This window comes from Drosophila hydei, unplaced genomic scaffold (genome assembly GCF_003285905.1).
Source record: "Drosophila hydei strain 15085-1641.00,03,60 unplaced genomic scaffold, DhydRS2 tig00000149-arrow-pilon, whole genome shotgun sequence".
NCBI lineage: Eukaryota > Metazoa > Arthropoda > Insecta > Diptera > Drosophilidae > Drosophila > Drosophila hydei.
Window position 1 is genome coordinate 1770982 of NW_022045678.1, and position 14307 is coordinate 1785288.

At 35.5% G+C, this 14307-nt stretch overlaps 2 protein-coding genes across 8 annotated transcripts in view; one reads left to right on the plus strand and one right to left on the minus strand.

Moving 5' to 3' along the window:
* LOC111602279 (cyclin-dependent kinase-like 1) overlaps nucleotides 1-4943 on the plus strand; it is a 28889-nt gene extending 23946 nt beyond the window's left edge. For 5 of the 7 annotated variants that reach the window (XM_023319281.2, XM_030223241.1, XM_023319277.2 and 2 more), the window contains exons 2-4: nucleotides 2300-2486; nucleotides 3862-4734; nucleotides 4800-4943. In XM_023319281.2, the coding sequence (XP_023175049.1) occupies nucleotides 2319-2486; nucleotides 3862-4734; nucleotides 4800-4943 (1185 nt within the window). In that variant the 5' untranslated portion in view covers nucleotides 2300-2318. Of the gene's footprint in view, nucleotides 1-511; nucleotides 535-2124; nucleotides 2194-2299; nucleotides 2487-3861; nucleotides 4735-4799 lie in introns of those variants that run through there. The other 2 variants (XM_023319279.2, XM_023319276.2) reach the window with 2 other exon arrangements.
* A 4181-nt stretch (nucleotides 4944-9124) lies between these two features.
* On the minus strand, nucleotides 9125-11958 carry LOC111602289. The gene is made up of 5 exons (XM_023319289.2): nucleotides 11884-11958; nucleotides 11686-11824; nucleotides 10841-10926; nucleotides 9623-9776; nucleotides 9125-9567 (listed from the first exon to the last, which is right to left on the minus strand). Exons 1-5 carry the CDS (start codon nucleotides 11956-11958, stop codon nucleotides 9125-9127), a joined length of 897 nt encoding a protein of 298 aa, XP_023175057.2.
* Nucleotides 11959-14307: the final 2349 nt, after the last annotated feature.

Sequence of the window (14307 nt, forward strand, 5' to 3'; positions counted from 1 at the left end):
GCTAACCTCAAAAGGCAAGGTAAAATGTACGCCTCAAATGCTTTCCGGTAGTAAAACAAATACAAACACTCACACAGAACAAGCCACATAGAAGGGGGAACCTGGTTAGAGAGTTGGCTCTAACATGAGAACACATGAGAAACTTCTTGAACAGAAAACACGCCAACAACAACAGCAAGCAGGAAAAAATGAAACAACTTCGAAGCACTGCGCATGGTTTGCTTTTGTTGTGGTTTTTTGCTTTGTTAACTTTCGGTCGCATTGCTATGACATTGGCGCCCAGTCGAACGACACGTCGGCAGCGAGAAGGGGTTGACGTTGAAAAAATACAAAATATGTAGGGGAGCCCTTCAAGCCGGGCCAAAAGTCCAGGCAATCAGTCGCTGGTTGTCAGTCAAACAAACCGCTCTCTCTCGTACAGGTCGCACGCCTTTGACGACCTTACAGAATTGTTGCCGTTTTCTTTTTCTCTTTGTCGAAAGCAAAACATATTGATCGGTCCATCAAGACAAATACCACATCAATTAGCGCATGGTGTGTATGCAAGGCTTTGTAGCCAGCTTAGCCAACGTTGTGCTATATGCAATCATTAGAAATCGCATATGTAAAAACTCATCAAACCTATTCAATTTATTCCACTCCATTCACAATTCCAAATAATAAAAACTAGTGGCAAATACGTCAGATTATAGCCAGATGGATACCCACTAGGTAAGTGATCCGTTGGACAACTCCTAAGCCTTAATTCCTGTCTATTCTTCTGCTATTGCTCTGTTTTTATTTTTCGTTTTACGTTCCATTTGCACTTGTACCTTGTGAATATTTAATTTTATTGCATTTTCTATGTTTACGATCCGCACACATGTTTCCAGTGCTTCAAAGCCCACAATAAGGTTCAGTTACCTCGGCCTGACATTGAAACGCCAGTTAAATGTTGGTTTATTTCCAAGCTTATCAAACATAAAACATCAGTCAAATCCTAAAGTTGCATGCATAAAACGCCATTTTGATGGAAAAGGACACGCATTAGCATTGCTTAGCTGCCAAATCGATTTTAGCTGCCTTTTCCCTGTTCTCAACTCAGTCAGGCTATTAGTGGGTGACAGCAGAGCCACTAGCATTCAATTTGTGATTAATTTTATTGATTTTTGTCTTAATGACAATTGTATAGACGTTTTTGTATTATAAATAGCTGGTTAAAATAGTTTTTTCGGCAAAGAATTTTTAAGTATAGTTAAGTTTCTTTGAATAAGAAATTTTAAGAGAGGCAGAGAGGAAGAGAGAGAGAGAAACACCAAGAGATTGAGTGAAAGAGAGAGAAAGATGAAGAGACAGAGTGAGATAGAGATAGAGAGGGAAGGAGAAAGAGAAAGAGGTAGAGAGAGGAAGGGGGAGAGCCAAAAACACTGAGCGATAGAGTGAGAGAGAGATGAAGAGAGAGAGTGAGATAGAAAGATGGAGAGAGAAAGAAAGAGAAATACTTACATAGACAGAAATAGAGGAATATTTTATAATTCCAAATGGCTCGTTGAGAAATATTAAAACAAAAAAAAATTTAGTCGGCTGCTTAGAATGTTAGATAAGAGTCTGGATCGTGGATCATGGGAACTGTGGCTTTCGAGATATATATATACATAGTTTATATATAAAAAATTTATTTTTATAATTCCAAAAAAGACTTCAAATGATTTAATCGGCGCTTCATTTAACAAACAGAACACTCAGCATAACATCAATTTTGCAAGTCAAGCCGAGGCACTTTTTTCTATTTTATGCACAAAACATTTGTATTTTCTCTAATTTTGCTTAACAAACTCATTCACTGCCATTTGAATAACCCATTAAACCTTTTTCTAATCTCATTCGTTTTCGTTGCAAATGAAATTCATCAAAAAAAACTAACACAATTAATCAGAACCGTAAATCGAAACAAAATCAACTTTTGGACAAACATTGAAAATTGAAAATAGAAAATTGAAAAACTGTATATAGTAAAGAACATCAAGTAAATGATCACCGCTCATATACCTATGCCATTTACATATGTTGTCCCGATCCAAACATACCACATATGTGACTCTGATCTCTCATGTGTTCGTGTCAAACCAATAATAACATCATAAACATTCTATGTGCTCAATGCAAAGCAATGCGTCGTGCAAACATCAAACGTGGTCAATGTTTGAGTCTAAGGTAAAGCCAAATTATTCAAAACTAAATGTATATCAAATGTTTACTGTATATATTCATATATAATAGAGAGAGTTGCCTTTTACATTGGAATTTCAAACACTTTCAGACCACAAGGTAGCAGCAAAATGGATCGTTATGAGAAGCTCAGTCGCCTAGGCGAAGGCTCCTACGGTGTTGTCTACAAATGTCGAGATCGAGAAACGGGCGCTCTTGTCGCTGTCAAAAGATTTGTCGAGTCCGAGGACGATCCAGCCATACGTAAAATAGCATTGCGAGAGATAAGGCTGCTGAAGGTAGGTTTCATATAAATATATTCAAAAATATCTAATTAAAGGAAGAACATCAAAGTCAGCTGCATATGGATTGTAGATTGTAGACTATGAATTAATTTTAATTTATCATTTTTATACTGTAAACAATGTTTTATGAAAGGCTTTGTAAAAGACAGAATGCGTGACAGATTTCATAAATATACATATATATTCATATATATATATATATATATATATATATATATATATATATATATATATATATATATATATATATATATATATATATATATATATATATATATATATATATAAATATATTCATCAAGATCAATAGCCGAGTCTATCTAGGCCTTTCCATTTGTCTGCCTATCCGTCTGCTAGAGCTAGAGTCCCCTATAGTGTGCTCATATTAAGTTTGTTGTTTGTAATCGATAACTATACCCTTTTGAATGTTATCGATTGCAAACGCTATCACACTTTAGTTATTAACTTATATCTCCTATGTCTTTATATCTAGAGTCTTACAATTTTGCGTCTATTTTCATGTATATTTCATGCAATTTTAATTAATAATATATCCTGGTTATCGATGCCCCTTTAACCCAAATTCTTCATATTTAAGTTCATTTGCAAATATAGAAAATACGTTGAAGAGTTTGAATTTTCACGACGACAAGTATCACAATAGCATATGTAGATCATATGCTAACAATTTGATTAAAATCCGTTGAGTAACACAGAAGTTATTAAGCAAATCGTTTAGCCAACTAGCAAAACTCGAAGGCAGGCAGAGACCAGCGTGCGCGATTTCTCTATGCATTTGAACACACACATTCAAATGCGTGCATTATTTATGCAATTCAATTAATTAAATAAGAATTTAAATTTAATTCTGCCTGACTTATGTGCTACTTTACTGACGATAAAGTGGCTAGGATGATAGAGACGCAGGTTAGACTCCTTTCAGACTAGAGTTGTCCCTATTCGATTTTCTTTTTTTACGAATTCCCACACTACTTTCTATCCGATCACAATCCAATTGTACAATTTTCCTTTAGAGTAATTATATAAATATTTTTAATAAAATTAAGAAATGACCTAATCCCTTCAGCCATTAAGTAAAGGACTATCATATCATATAGCATCACAGAAATGTTTGCTTAATAAATTTAGTTAGAAAACTTTGTGTAGGATTTTCTCATCTAATTAATCTGCAGGCCAAATCTAAATCTTATTCTATATTAAGTTTTCAGAAACTAATCTTTACTAAAACAGTTTATTTATCGAACAGAAGCCAAGCTAAAATTATAATGTATTTTATATTTATACTTCCTTTAATCTATACTTTTCATATACAATTCCATTAATACTGTCTCTTATCTCGCTCTTTAAGAATCTGAAACATCCGAATCTGGTCTCCCTGTTAGAAGTGTTTCGTCGCAAGCGTCGCTTGCATCTGGTCTTTGAGTTCTGCGAGTTGACAGTGCTACATGAGCTGGAACGTCATCCGCAGGGCTGTCCAGAGCCGCTGACCAAGCAGATATGCTATCAGACACTATTGGGCGTGGCTTATTGCCATAAACAGGGCTGCCTGCATCGCGACATCAAGCCAGAGAACATATTGCTCACGGCCCAGGGTCAGGTGAAGCTGTGTGACTTCGGCTTTGCCCGCATGCTCAGTCCGGGCGAGAATTATACAGATTATGTGGCGACGCGTTGGTATCGAGCACCTGAGCTGCTCGTAGGAGATACACAGTATGGCACGCCCGTGGATGTGTGGGCGATTGGCTGCCTGTTTGCGGAGCTGGTGCGTGGCGAGGCGCTGTGGCCGGGACGCAGCGACGTGGATCAGCTGTATTTGATACGGAAAACTTTGGGGGATTTGTTGCCACGCCACATACAAATTTTCGGGCAGAACGAATATTTCAAGGGCATAACGCTGCCAGTGCCGCCGACGCTCGAGCCGCTCGAGGATAAAATGCCGGCGAAGGCGTTGCAAAATCCGCTTACCATCGACGTGCTTAAGAAGTGCTTAGACAAAGATCCAGCCAAACGCTGGTCCTGCGACAAGCTGATTAAGCACTCCTACTTCGATGACTACACGGCCAAACAGCGCGAGCTGGATCACATCAACAGCCTCGAGGCGGCTACACTTCGCCAGCAGCAGTTGGCCTCGCAGCAATTTATGCTGGCCACCGCCGCCCAGCAGCTGCAAACGGGCGCAGCTCAGGCAGCGGCCATAGCAGCGGCGCGTGATAAATCAAAGGTGAGCGCAAAGTTTCATCATGATCGAAAATTGTAGCTAATCGTGTTTTTCTCCACCTGCCTCAGACTTCAAACACTTCGTTGCCGCTGCTGCCGAGCAACCAGCACCATCATCATCATCATACGCATCAGGACTTTGTGAAGCTGCAGCCGTTAAACAAGAATGCAGCCATGATGCATCGCACCGAGCATCATCTGCCCACCATTTGAGCTGCTCTGAATTCGACTATTTTTATCTTTCTCTCTACGACTTCGACTCGCAATACTTCAGTATTTTACTGCAGTGTGTGATGCAGTTGCATTAGTTTCTTTCACTTCTTCAATAAATAAATGTAAAGTGTGAAAAAATAATAGATAAATGACTTTTATTTGTAAGAGCCTAAGTAAGTAAGAGCGTAACGTATCTGTGGAGAACAGTGATTCACATGCAAGACTTTTCCATATTGACTTGAAAGGTGAGGAGATCAAGAGAGTTCAACAGTGACTAAGTTATCGAACTTTTGGGGGTCCAGCTTCAAAACTGTAGAAGATACACCTTAAGCGATCTGCCACTTTCTATAGAGAAAGTCACTTAAAACTGTAGAAAATACAGTTATTTTTCAGCGTACTGCAAGTCGTGTATTTCAGTTCGTAAATTGTATAAACATATAAAATAAAAAATACATATAAAATAGTAAAACGATCAGTAACAGTGAAATTAGCAGATTAACTATGGTCATTAACATTAACATTATAGCAACCTTAACAGGAACATGTAAAGTACTAGCTATATTAGTTTTTGAAGCAATAGTCAAGTTAATTATCTAAGTAGCTGGCAAATAAAGAAAATAGATATTCAGTTTTAAGTCCTTAAAATTTGTCAATTACTAACTATAATTAAAGGCGTCATAGACTTCAGCTTCTATGTATCACATAAATATTTTGTGCAGCCTTTAAATTTCTTCTACAAAGGTATTCTACTATTTTTTGAATCAATACAATTTTGTCAAATAAAAAATGTTGACATGAAAATCCAATTATGGTTTAAAAACTCATATAGCACAGTGTCAAAGAACGTCGAAAAAGTTATTGATATATATGAACATATATTCAAGGAGCTTTACTAAAAGCTGCTTACAGAAAATAAAAAATAATAAAAATAACGCATGGCTCTCCTCTCACTGTCACCCTCGGCTCTTTCTGTTGCGGCGATTGTGGATCACATTCCAATCAGCGCCATTTCTTTCTTCCTTTTCGCAACGAAACATAAAAAAGTTCGCTTGTCGCGCCGCTTGTCTACCCTTAAGTACAATAACCGAAAGATTATATAACACGCTACCTGAATTAAACACATTAAACACTGGGCAGTTTATTTAAAAAAGAAAAACTGATTCGATCTGTAAGATAAGCGCGCAAAGACAGAATCGCCCCTCCGAGTCGGCACTCTCACCAATACACACACAACTTAAAGGCAGCATAATGCAACGGACGCGCTCACAACATCCACAGAGATCTCCCATATAGACAGACAAGATCCAACATCCAACACCATTCGTTTTCCAATGCTCACTCTTTACAAGCAGCTACAATCCACACATAACGGGACCAGAGTCGTTTAAGCAGCGAAGTGAATGAAATATGTTTCACGCTCACTCGCTCGCTCCTTGATTCACGGCTCTCTACACACTTTATGTACATTTAGATATATACATTTCCCTCTTCTTTTTCAAGAGTTAAATAAGAAATTAATAACAACTCTTAAGCTTTTATATTTCCAGTTGATTTTTGTTGTTTATTTATTGGTGTTTAAATACGAACCGCAATAAGGGTCTTATAAAACTGCAATAAAATTGTGGTGGAGTAGATAATAAAACTGAAAAGAAGGCGAAGAAAAAGAAACGACATGCTTTATCAACTAACTTATTCAATAAAACTTCGATTTCCCTTTGCGCTGCATTTGTTGTAGCTTAACAATTCAAACACCTCTTAGCATTATCCCTAGTCGCTCGCTCTCCCACTCATTCTCTCACTCTCAAACACTCTTTTCCATTTCTTTTTCGGGCCATTTTGCATAAACGGCAGGACAGATTATGCAACTGTCTGGGATTGTCAAGCGTCGAGTCGACAACACGCTGCACACTTTGCATATCCGGTAGAGAAAGAGAAAGAGAATGATGGAGGAAAAGAGAGGATGGGAGAGCGGGAACGCTAGCCCAGGGTGTGGAGGTCGATTTACAAATGCTTTTTGCCTCTTGCATTCGCCGTCAAATGCGCAGCGCTCAGATAAAAGGGAGAAGCGGAAAGTTTCTGGACTATTGTGGATGCCAAACGAAAAATCAAAGTGTCTAGCAATTGTGCCCGGGCACTTGGTGATGGCTGCATTCAAGCAGAAAGAGCGAGACCGAGAGAGCGTGAGCCAGACGATACAGTCAATTTCAATGTCTGCCTGAGCGCACACACACACACACACGAGCACATAAAACTCTGGTCACATAGACGGCGCCCACAGAGATTTCGGCGCTATGTTGACAGTTACAGTTACTCTGCTGCAGTGCTGCCAACTTGTGCTCTAATTTAATTAAAACTTTGTTGATCCCCGCCCACTTTAAAACAGAAGTCTATCAGTCGAACTGCTGCGTCATCTGAGATTCAAAAGTGGGCCAGCAAATCATTGTTTTGTATAGTCCAGAGCAAAAAGTTGGCAACTCAATTATGTATAATAAATAAATTTGCAATGTTTATAAGTTTGATGAAATTCACAAAATTTCTGTGATCCACAGGCAAATGAATAAAGTGAGCTTGTAAAGTAATGAACCAGTGAACTAGTGACCTATGTTACACTCAAGGAATTACTGTCAATGGGCATGTAGAGTGAAATCACTGCAAAAATAAATGAAGTAACATTTACCATTGAGTGATTATTTGAGCTCAATGCAAGCAAAAGAGAATACAAAAATAAACAGACAGTCAACGGAGTGCTGTTAAAATTAACATATTTACGCGAATGTTAAAAAAGAAGAACATGTGTAATTGAGTGTCATTCACAATTAAGTCACTCAATGCATGTTAGATGGTGCTATATTAATAAGTGCTTTCAACTGTTTTATACGGCATATAATATAATTACGCAATGTTAAGCGTATGTTATTCACTGCCTAAAGTACTCCCATTTCTGTTAACTTTTTGAATAGTTTAATCAGCGCATATATTTCTCATCTTTATGTCTCTAAAACGTCATCATCATCCAGATATAATTTTTATAATCACATCACAGCGTAATGTCTGCCAATTTAAAATACATTTCCGCAACATGGACGGGACACACGTAAGACTAACGTTACGTGTTCTTGATTATCTGCCGTGTGCTTAGCAGCGGATTAGCTTGCCAAAAACAGAGGCAAGCACTGCCAACAGACTCACTCAACATCCGCGTTGGCACGTGGCGAATTGGCAGCGTGCTCAACAAGTGGATGGTAGGTGTGTGATATGTGCATGTGTGTATGTGATAGGAAAGTGGAAGTCAAGCTAGCGACAGCCAAGCTGTGGGTCCAAGGGACTTCTACCAAATCTGTCGCCGGGTGGATTTTAATTCAATGTGCGTGTGTGTGCAAAACTTATCTGGATTAAGTAGCTAAAGAAAATCCGATAAAATTTACAAGTTTGCTTATAATTAAATTAAATTGATGCTTAGTATACCAGCTAAATTACAAATTTAAATATATCAAATTAAAGCTCACATTAAGTGAAAAATGTAAACTTTTTAGTTCATGTGTGCAGCTGCAATTCATGTAATTCCATGAGCACTTGGACTAGCAGATAACAAGCCGAAAGTGGACTATTGAATTGAGTGAAGCTAATTCACTCAATCCACTGCTTACACGCCATTGGTGCTTTTTGTTTGACTGGAACTAGTTGACTGCAGAGACTGAGCATAGTTGGATCTCGTCTCTTTTGGATGTTATGAGCGTGATTGAACTTGCATTAGGGTGGGTTTGGATTGGCGGAACGAATCAGTTTCTGCGCGTCTGTCTTGTTGATCACAGCTAGTCCTTGGGCGTGAAAAATTATTTTCTTCCGATTTTTAATAGATAAAAAATGCAACTAATTTATTTTTTCTGTGCATATGTTATTTAAATTTGCATGCATTATGCAAAACGGCAAGTGAATCAACAGAAGAAACATTGTAAGAATTTTATGTGTGATTGTATGAAAGGAAAAATGGCGCCAATTGAAATATAATCCACAATCTTCGTAAAGAGAAAGAGAGAGAGAGAGAGTAGCAAAGAGAACGATTCTTTAACATTTAAGAGATTTATTCTGATGAGTTTTAATATAGTTTCAAAGCGAATTTTAAAGCATATATAGTATAGTTGTAGCACCATCTCAATTTTAGATATGTTTGCTATGGGCCGCTAACGCCATTGAAAATGTTGCACCTCTGCGTAGCGTCGATTCAGTTCATTTTTGCGATCCACCTCGCCGCCCACACCTCGCAGCAGTTCGTCGCGTTGCCAGTTGCGATAGACGGCCGAGTCATGGAGCTTGTCATCCCTGTCCAAAGCCTGCTGCTGCCACCATTTCAGATTGACAGCTGGCGTCTGCATCGGAATGACGGAAATGACCTGCGGATGACGACGCGGCCAGAGGCCCAGCTTGGCCAATCGCTTCTGCTCATCAATGTCTGTGTCCTCGGGTGTGCCCAGCACACGCAGCTGCTGTACCTCGCCTCGCGAACGCCTCATGGCCACTGGATTAAAGGGATCCTCGCCGTAGAGCTGACGATATTTGTTGCTTCTCACCAGATTTATGATCTGGAACAGAGCAATGCACGTGACGCAGTTATAGCCCGCGAAAACTGTGCAATAAGGAGCAATTATTGATGAGTCCAACAGGAACCTCGTCTCACTTACGACAATAGAAGCTGCCCACCAGGGTGAGCACAATGAGCAGACCCAAGTTGATCTGCTTCTTCAGCACAATCATCAAGACAATGTGACTGATTGTGATGCTCAGAAAATAGACGAATTCCAAGAAAGCCAATGGCAGCAACAACCATTTGTGAAGCTGTGGATTATTAAACGGATTATACAGGATTAAAGCTTAACTCAGCTTAAAAAGACTTTTGGATAAGCACAATGAAGTTTAATTTTGATTTTAAATAAAACTATTATTGTTAAAATGTTTTTGGGTTAAATGTTAAAATAAATACAAATGCTTTTTAAGTAAGCTTAGACATCCTCCCCTTTTGTCAAATTAGACTTTTTCTCTGCCTTTCAGCTATTGTATTACGGTTATTTCATTATTTTTGAAACATTCTTACATTTTAGATTCTAACATATGGTACTGCTTAACTAATAGGTTTGAATTTTTAACTCTTCAGCGAAAACGGCGATTTGAATAATATAAATTTTATTACATAACGAGTTTGATCAGTTATGATGAAGAAAAGTTTCTGATTTGTAAATTTTAATTTCATATGATTTATATTAAATTTTTCATATAACCCATAAACAAAAAAATTTTACAAAATATAATAAGTACAACATAAATTAAGAAGTAAAATAAATACTTAATAATAATAAAACATTTCAAAAATTAAGAAATAAAAAAAGTTAATAAAGAAATTAAAAATATTTGAGAAAACTATTTTTTTACTATTTTTTATTTGCTTTTTTTATAGTTATTATTAATATCAAGTATAGGCCTTGTTAACAAATTTAAATTGTTGACCAACTATTAAGGCCTTAGAATAGAGAACGAACATGTCTCTGTCAATAAACTTAGTCTCACTGCAGCTCTTCGTTCTCTACTCGCTAACGCAGTATGACCGCTAATCGATCAAATTAACATTTTATTAGCTAATCAAGCTGTTTCACAATTTTGGAAATAATATAATATCATATTTATTTTATTCACTTCTTTTAAGCGAGCAGCTTTAGCTTGTGAAGAACTAAATAGAAGTGAAGGATTAGTTCACATTACCTTTAATTGATCAGTGGATTAACTTTCACTTAAACAAAGTAAATTATACTGCCTTAAAGTAAGTATTGCTTAGAAATATATTTCTAAAATAATTATATATTTTTTTAAATTTTTATTTATATTATAATATTTTTTATAATTCTCACCCTCCAAGCTCCGACGATGCCCAAAATGGCGCAGGCTATGCGAACGTAGCACATGACTTGCAGAAATATCATAACCTTATCGGGTGCTGAAATGTTTTATGAATAATTATAAAATAATATTATTATGAATAAGGGAAAAACAGTCAAAGTTGTTGACTTTGAGTTATTTGAGTTTGATCTGTGAAAGCAAGTTTTTGCATGAAACTAAATTTGTCCTGAAATATTTAAATTAATATTAATATTGTCGAAATGTAGCCTGAAATATAAAAATTTAGAACTTGCTTCGGATTTTGGGTTTCCATTAATGTATCATACATCGAGACGAATACATTGCTTACTCTGATAAAGGAATTCGCGATATATTGGAAGCATTAATTATAAGTAACAGGCAGAAGAAGGCGTGCAGGTTACTATGACATAACGGCTGCTTATTTTGTAGGCTCACAACTTTGAGCTGGAAACTAAAATTTATTTGACAAGCCTTTTAATAGCTGATAGTTGCTTTTTGTGGAGTTTGATTCGACATTTCGTTTTGAATAGACATCACAGCAAATTGTATTAGATAGAGGGTAGTCAGTAGTAGTAGTAGTAGTATCAAAAGCAGCGAAATGGTTTGTATTCATAAGAACAGACGGAAGGCCGAATGGACTATTCCAGATCGAGTCAACTCTTCAACCAGATTAAGAATATATAGCCATTAAGGGTTCTGCCACGCCTCCTTCTGCCTGTTACATGCATTAAACATTAGCTTTATTCTTGGCATTTGATAGTTCTAAGAGTTTGATTCATAGCAAAACTTGAGTTAAGTCTTTCAATTTCATCAAGTTCACCCGAGGCATACTCACAGTCATGAATCCAGTTAATGAGTTTTCGCACGACGCTGCTCGTTTTGTACTGTGAGTCATTTTCCAGCAAATCGATAAGTTCGTCGAACAGATGGATGCCTCGCACGAAGAATACGGTGCTCAGCGTTATAGACAGGATCTGCGGAAGACGATTTGAATCTTCCAGTTTCAAGGAGATGTTGGGAAAGCTGCACTTACAATGCTCAATACCCCGACACTCATAACTCCCAGGCGCACGGAGCAGTAGCACAAATAGCTTTCCATAAACAACATATTCAGTTTTATTTTTATTATTAACTTGAATCGCTGGCCATATTTCAGGCAGACAACTAACTGGCCCAGCTCTGGCCCTCCGAATGGGCCGTCAGCCAAAGTTCCCATGGACAGAAAATCGAACAGACAATAGACTAGACAAATGACAAAACCTTGTTCCAGCCGTAGAGAGATGCCTATCTGCATATTTTACTATTTGTGTTCATTATGTTCATAATGCAATGCGAATGGTTCCAATATTTCATTCACCTGCCGCACGTCATGGAGTTCACTAGCAAGTCCAAAGGCCGCTTGACTAGCGATTCCCAGTCGCCTTCCAATATGCTGCTTATGAAGTCCTATCTGTTCTGTGCCTCAGTGCGTTTGGGTGTTATCGCAATCAGCATGTTCGCCTTGGTTTGTTGATTTTTTTACAGGCAAAAGTGTTTCAGCATTAAAAAATGGAATGAAAGTACAGTAGTTACTAGACAATGAGTACCTGTTCATTTCAGCATTCACTCACACTTAGAGATTACAATTCTTATTGGATTCTAAAACCTAATCATTTATTTAAAAAAAATTAATCATAAAAAAATGTTTTAAAAACAATTATTAACCATAAATCTAATTTAATGAACCCAACAAAAAATATAATAAATTATAAATATTACGAATATCAACAAATATAAATTTTCAGATTTTAAAATATTTTTATTAAGCAAACGCTTAACACATTATGAATTTAAAATATTTCTAAGATTTAAAAAAAAAAAATAATTTTCATTACAAAACAATATTTTTTATTAATTTTTCAAATATTAGCTATACATATCAAATTAAAAGCTTTGAGCAGTAATATTTTATTCTAAAAATCTTGACTTTAACGATTATTGTATTTTTTTAATTAATACCAAATACCAATTAAAAAGTATTGAAATAAGCTTTTTTAATGCCATTTAAATTAAGATAATATTTTATTTTTAATAAAAATATAAATAATTTTCAAAACAAACAGAAATTGAATATTTATAATTTTTTGTTCTAGTTTTCAAACATTATTTAAATACATCACATTTCACTGATGATACTTTTTGTTTAATATCATTATTTTGTTCTCATATCGTTTGACTACTTTATAATATTTTTTTATTACTTCTTCGGCTTATCTTTATTTTTGGGCTAAGTTTCCGATTTATTTATTTTAGCTTACTGTCATTATATCATCAATTTAAAAAATAATGCTTTATCAAGCTTTAAAAACTCTTTGTTTTTAAGTCTTTTATTATTTTTTAAGTCCTATCTTTTCGATTTTCAAATGTAAAAAATATATTCTGAATAATTTCTATATATTTTTATTCTAAAAAAATATTGGTAATATTTTCTATATATATATTTTCTTAATATTTTATATTTAATATAGTTTTATGAATTATTTATACATGTTCCAAATATTATAAATCCTTTTAAAACAAAAAAATTTAATAAACTAGATTTATATTTTTATATATTTATATATATTTATATTTATATATATTTTTCATATTTTAGATCTAATTTAAAAAAATATTCTTAAAATTTTATTTTATTACATGTTATTTAATTTTAAAATCTATTCATATTATTTTCTACACATTTTGTATGTCTTACAGCTAAAATCCCTTTTACTTATGTTTGTTTTCACTACACAAGGATTAAATTTTATGTTATCGCTGATTTCTAATTATGATGGTAATTTGAGCTATCGAGCCAGCTACTATTTGGTGCGAGATGCGATATATTTTTTGGAGCAGTGTAAGTATTGTGAATTGTGTATTAAAATTATGTAATAATTTATAATTATGTATAAATCTGAAAAAAACTGAGCAATTCTTAAATTTAGTCCATATAAAAAAAGTTATACCTGGTATTCTTTCATATTATATTTATATTTTTATTTGCTTAGATCCAGAAATAGCAACTTCTTTTCTTCAGCTCTATAGCATTTGTCATGCAATTTCATGTGTTGCTGCCGCATATGGCGCTTATAAGGTAAGTTTTTACTTGCAAAATATCTTTAACTCTTTGACTTTCTTCTATGCTTCTCTGTTCAGCTTAAACGTTTCTTTGTTCTACCCTTGGCCTTCTTCGAATTCGTTTTTATCGTGGAAATCTTTACAATATCCATATTATTTCTTCGTATCATTAGGCATTTCGTTAGTCTGGAAAAGTTAATAGTGCTGAGTGTTGTGGGAGCTGGCTACACAAGTGCGTATTCTCTATTTCGTTCTTCTATATCTTCTGCTTATCCACATTGTATATATTATAGTTCTTGTTGTGTATGACTTCTTCGCTTTGCTTGCCTTTGAGCAAATTATGGGACTTGTGGGAAGT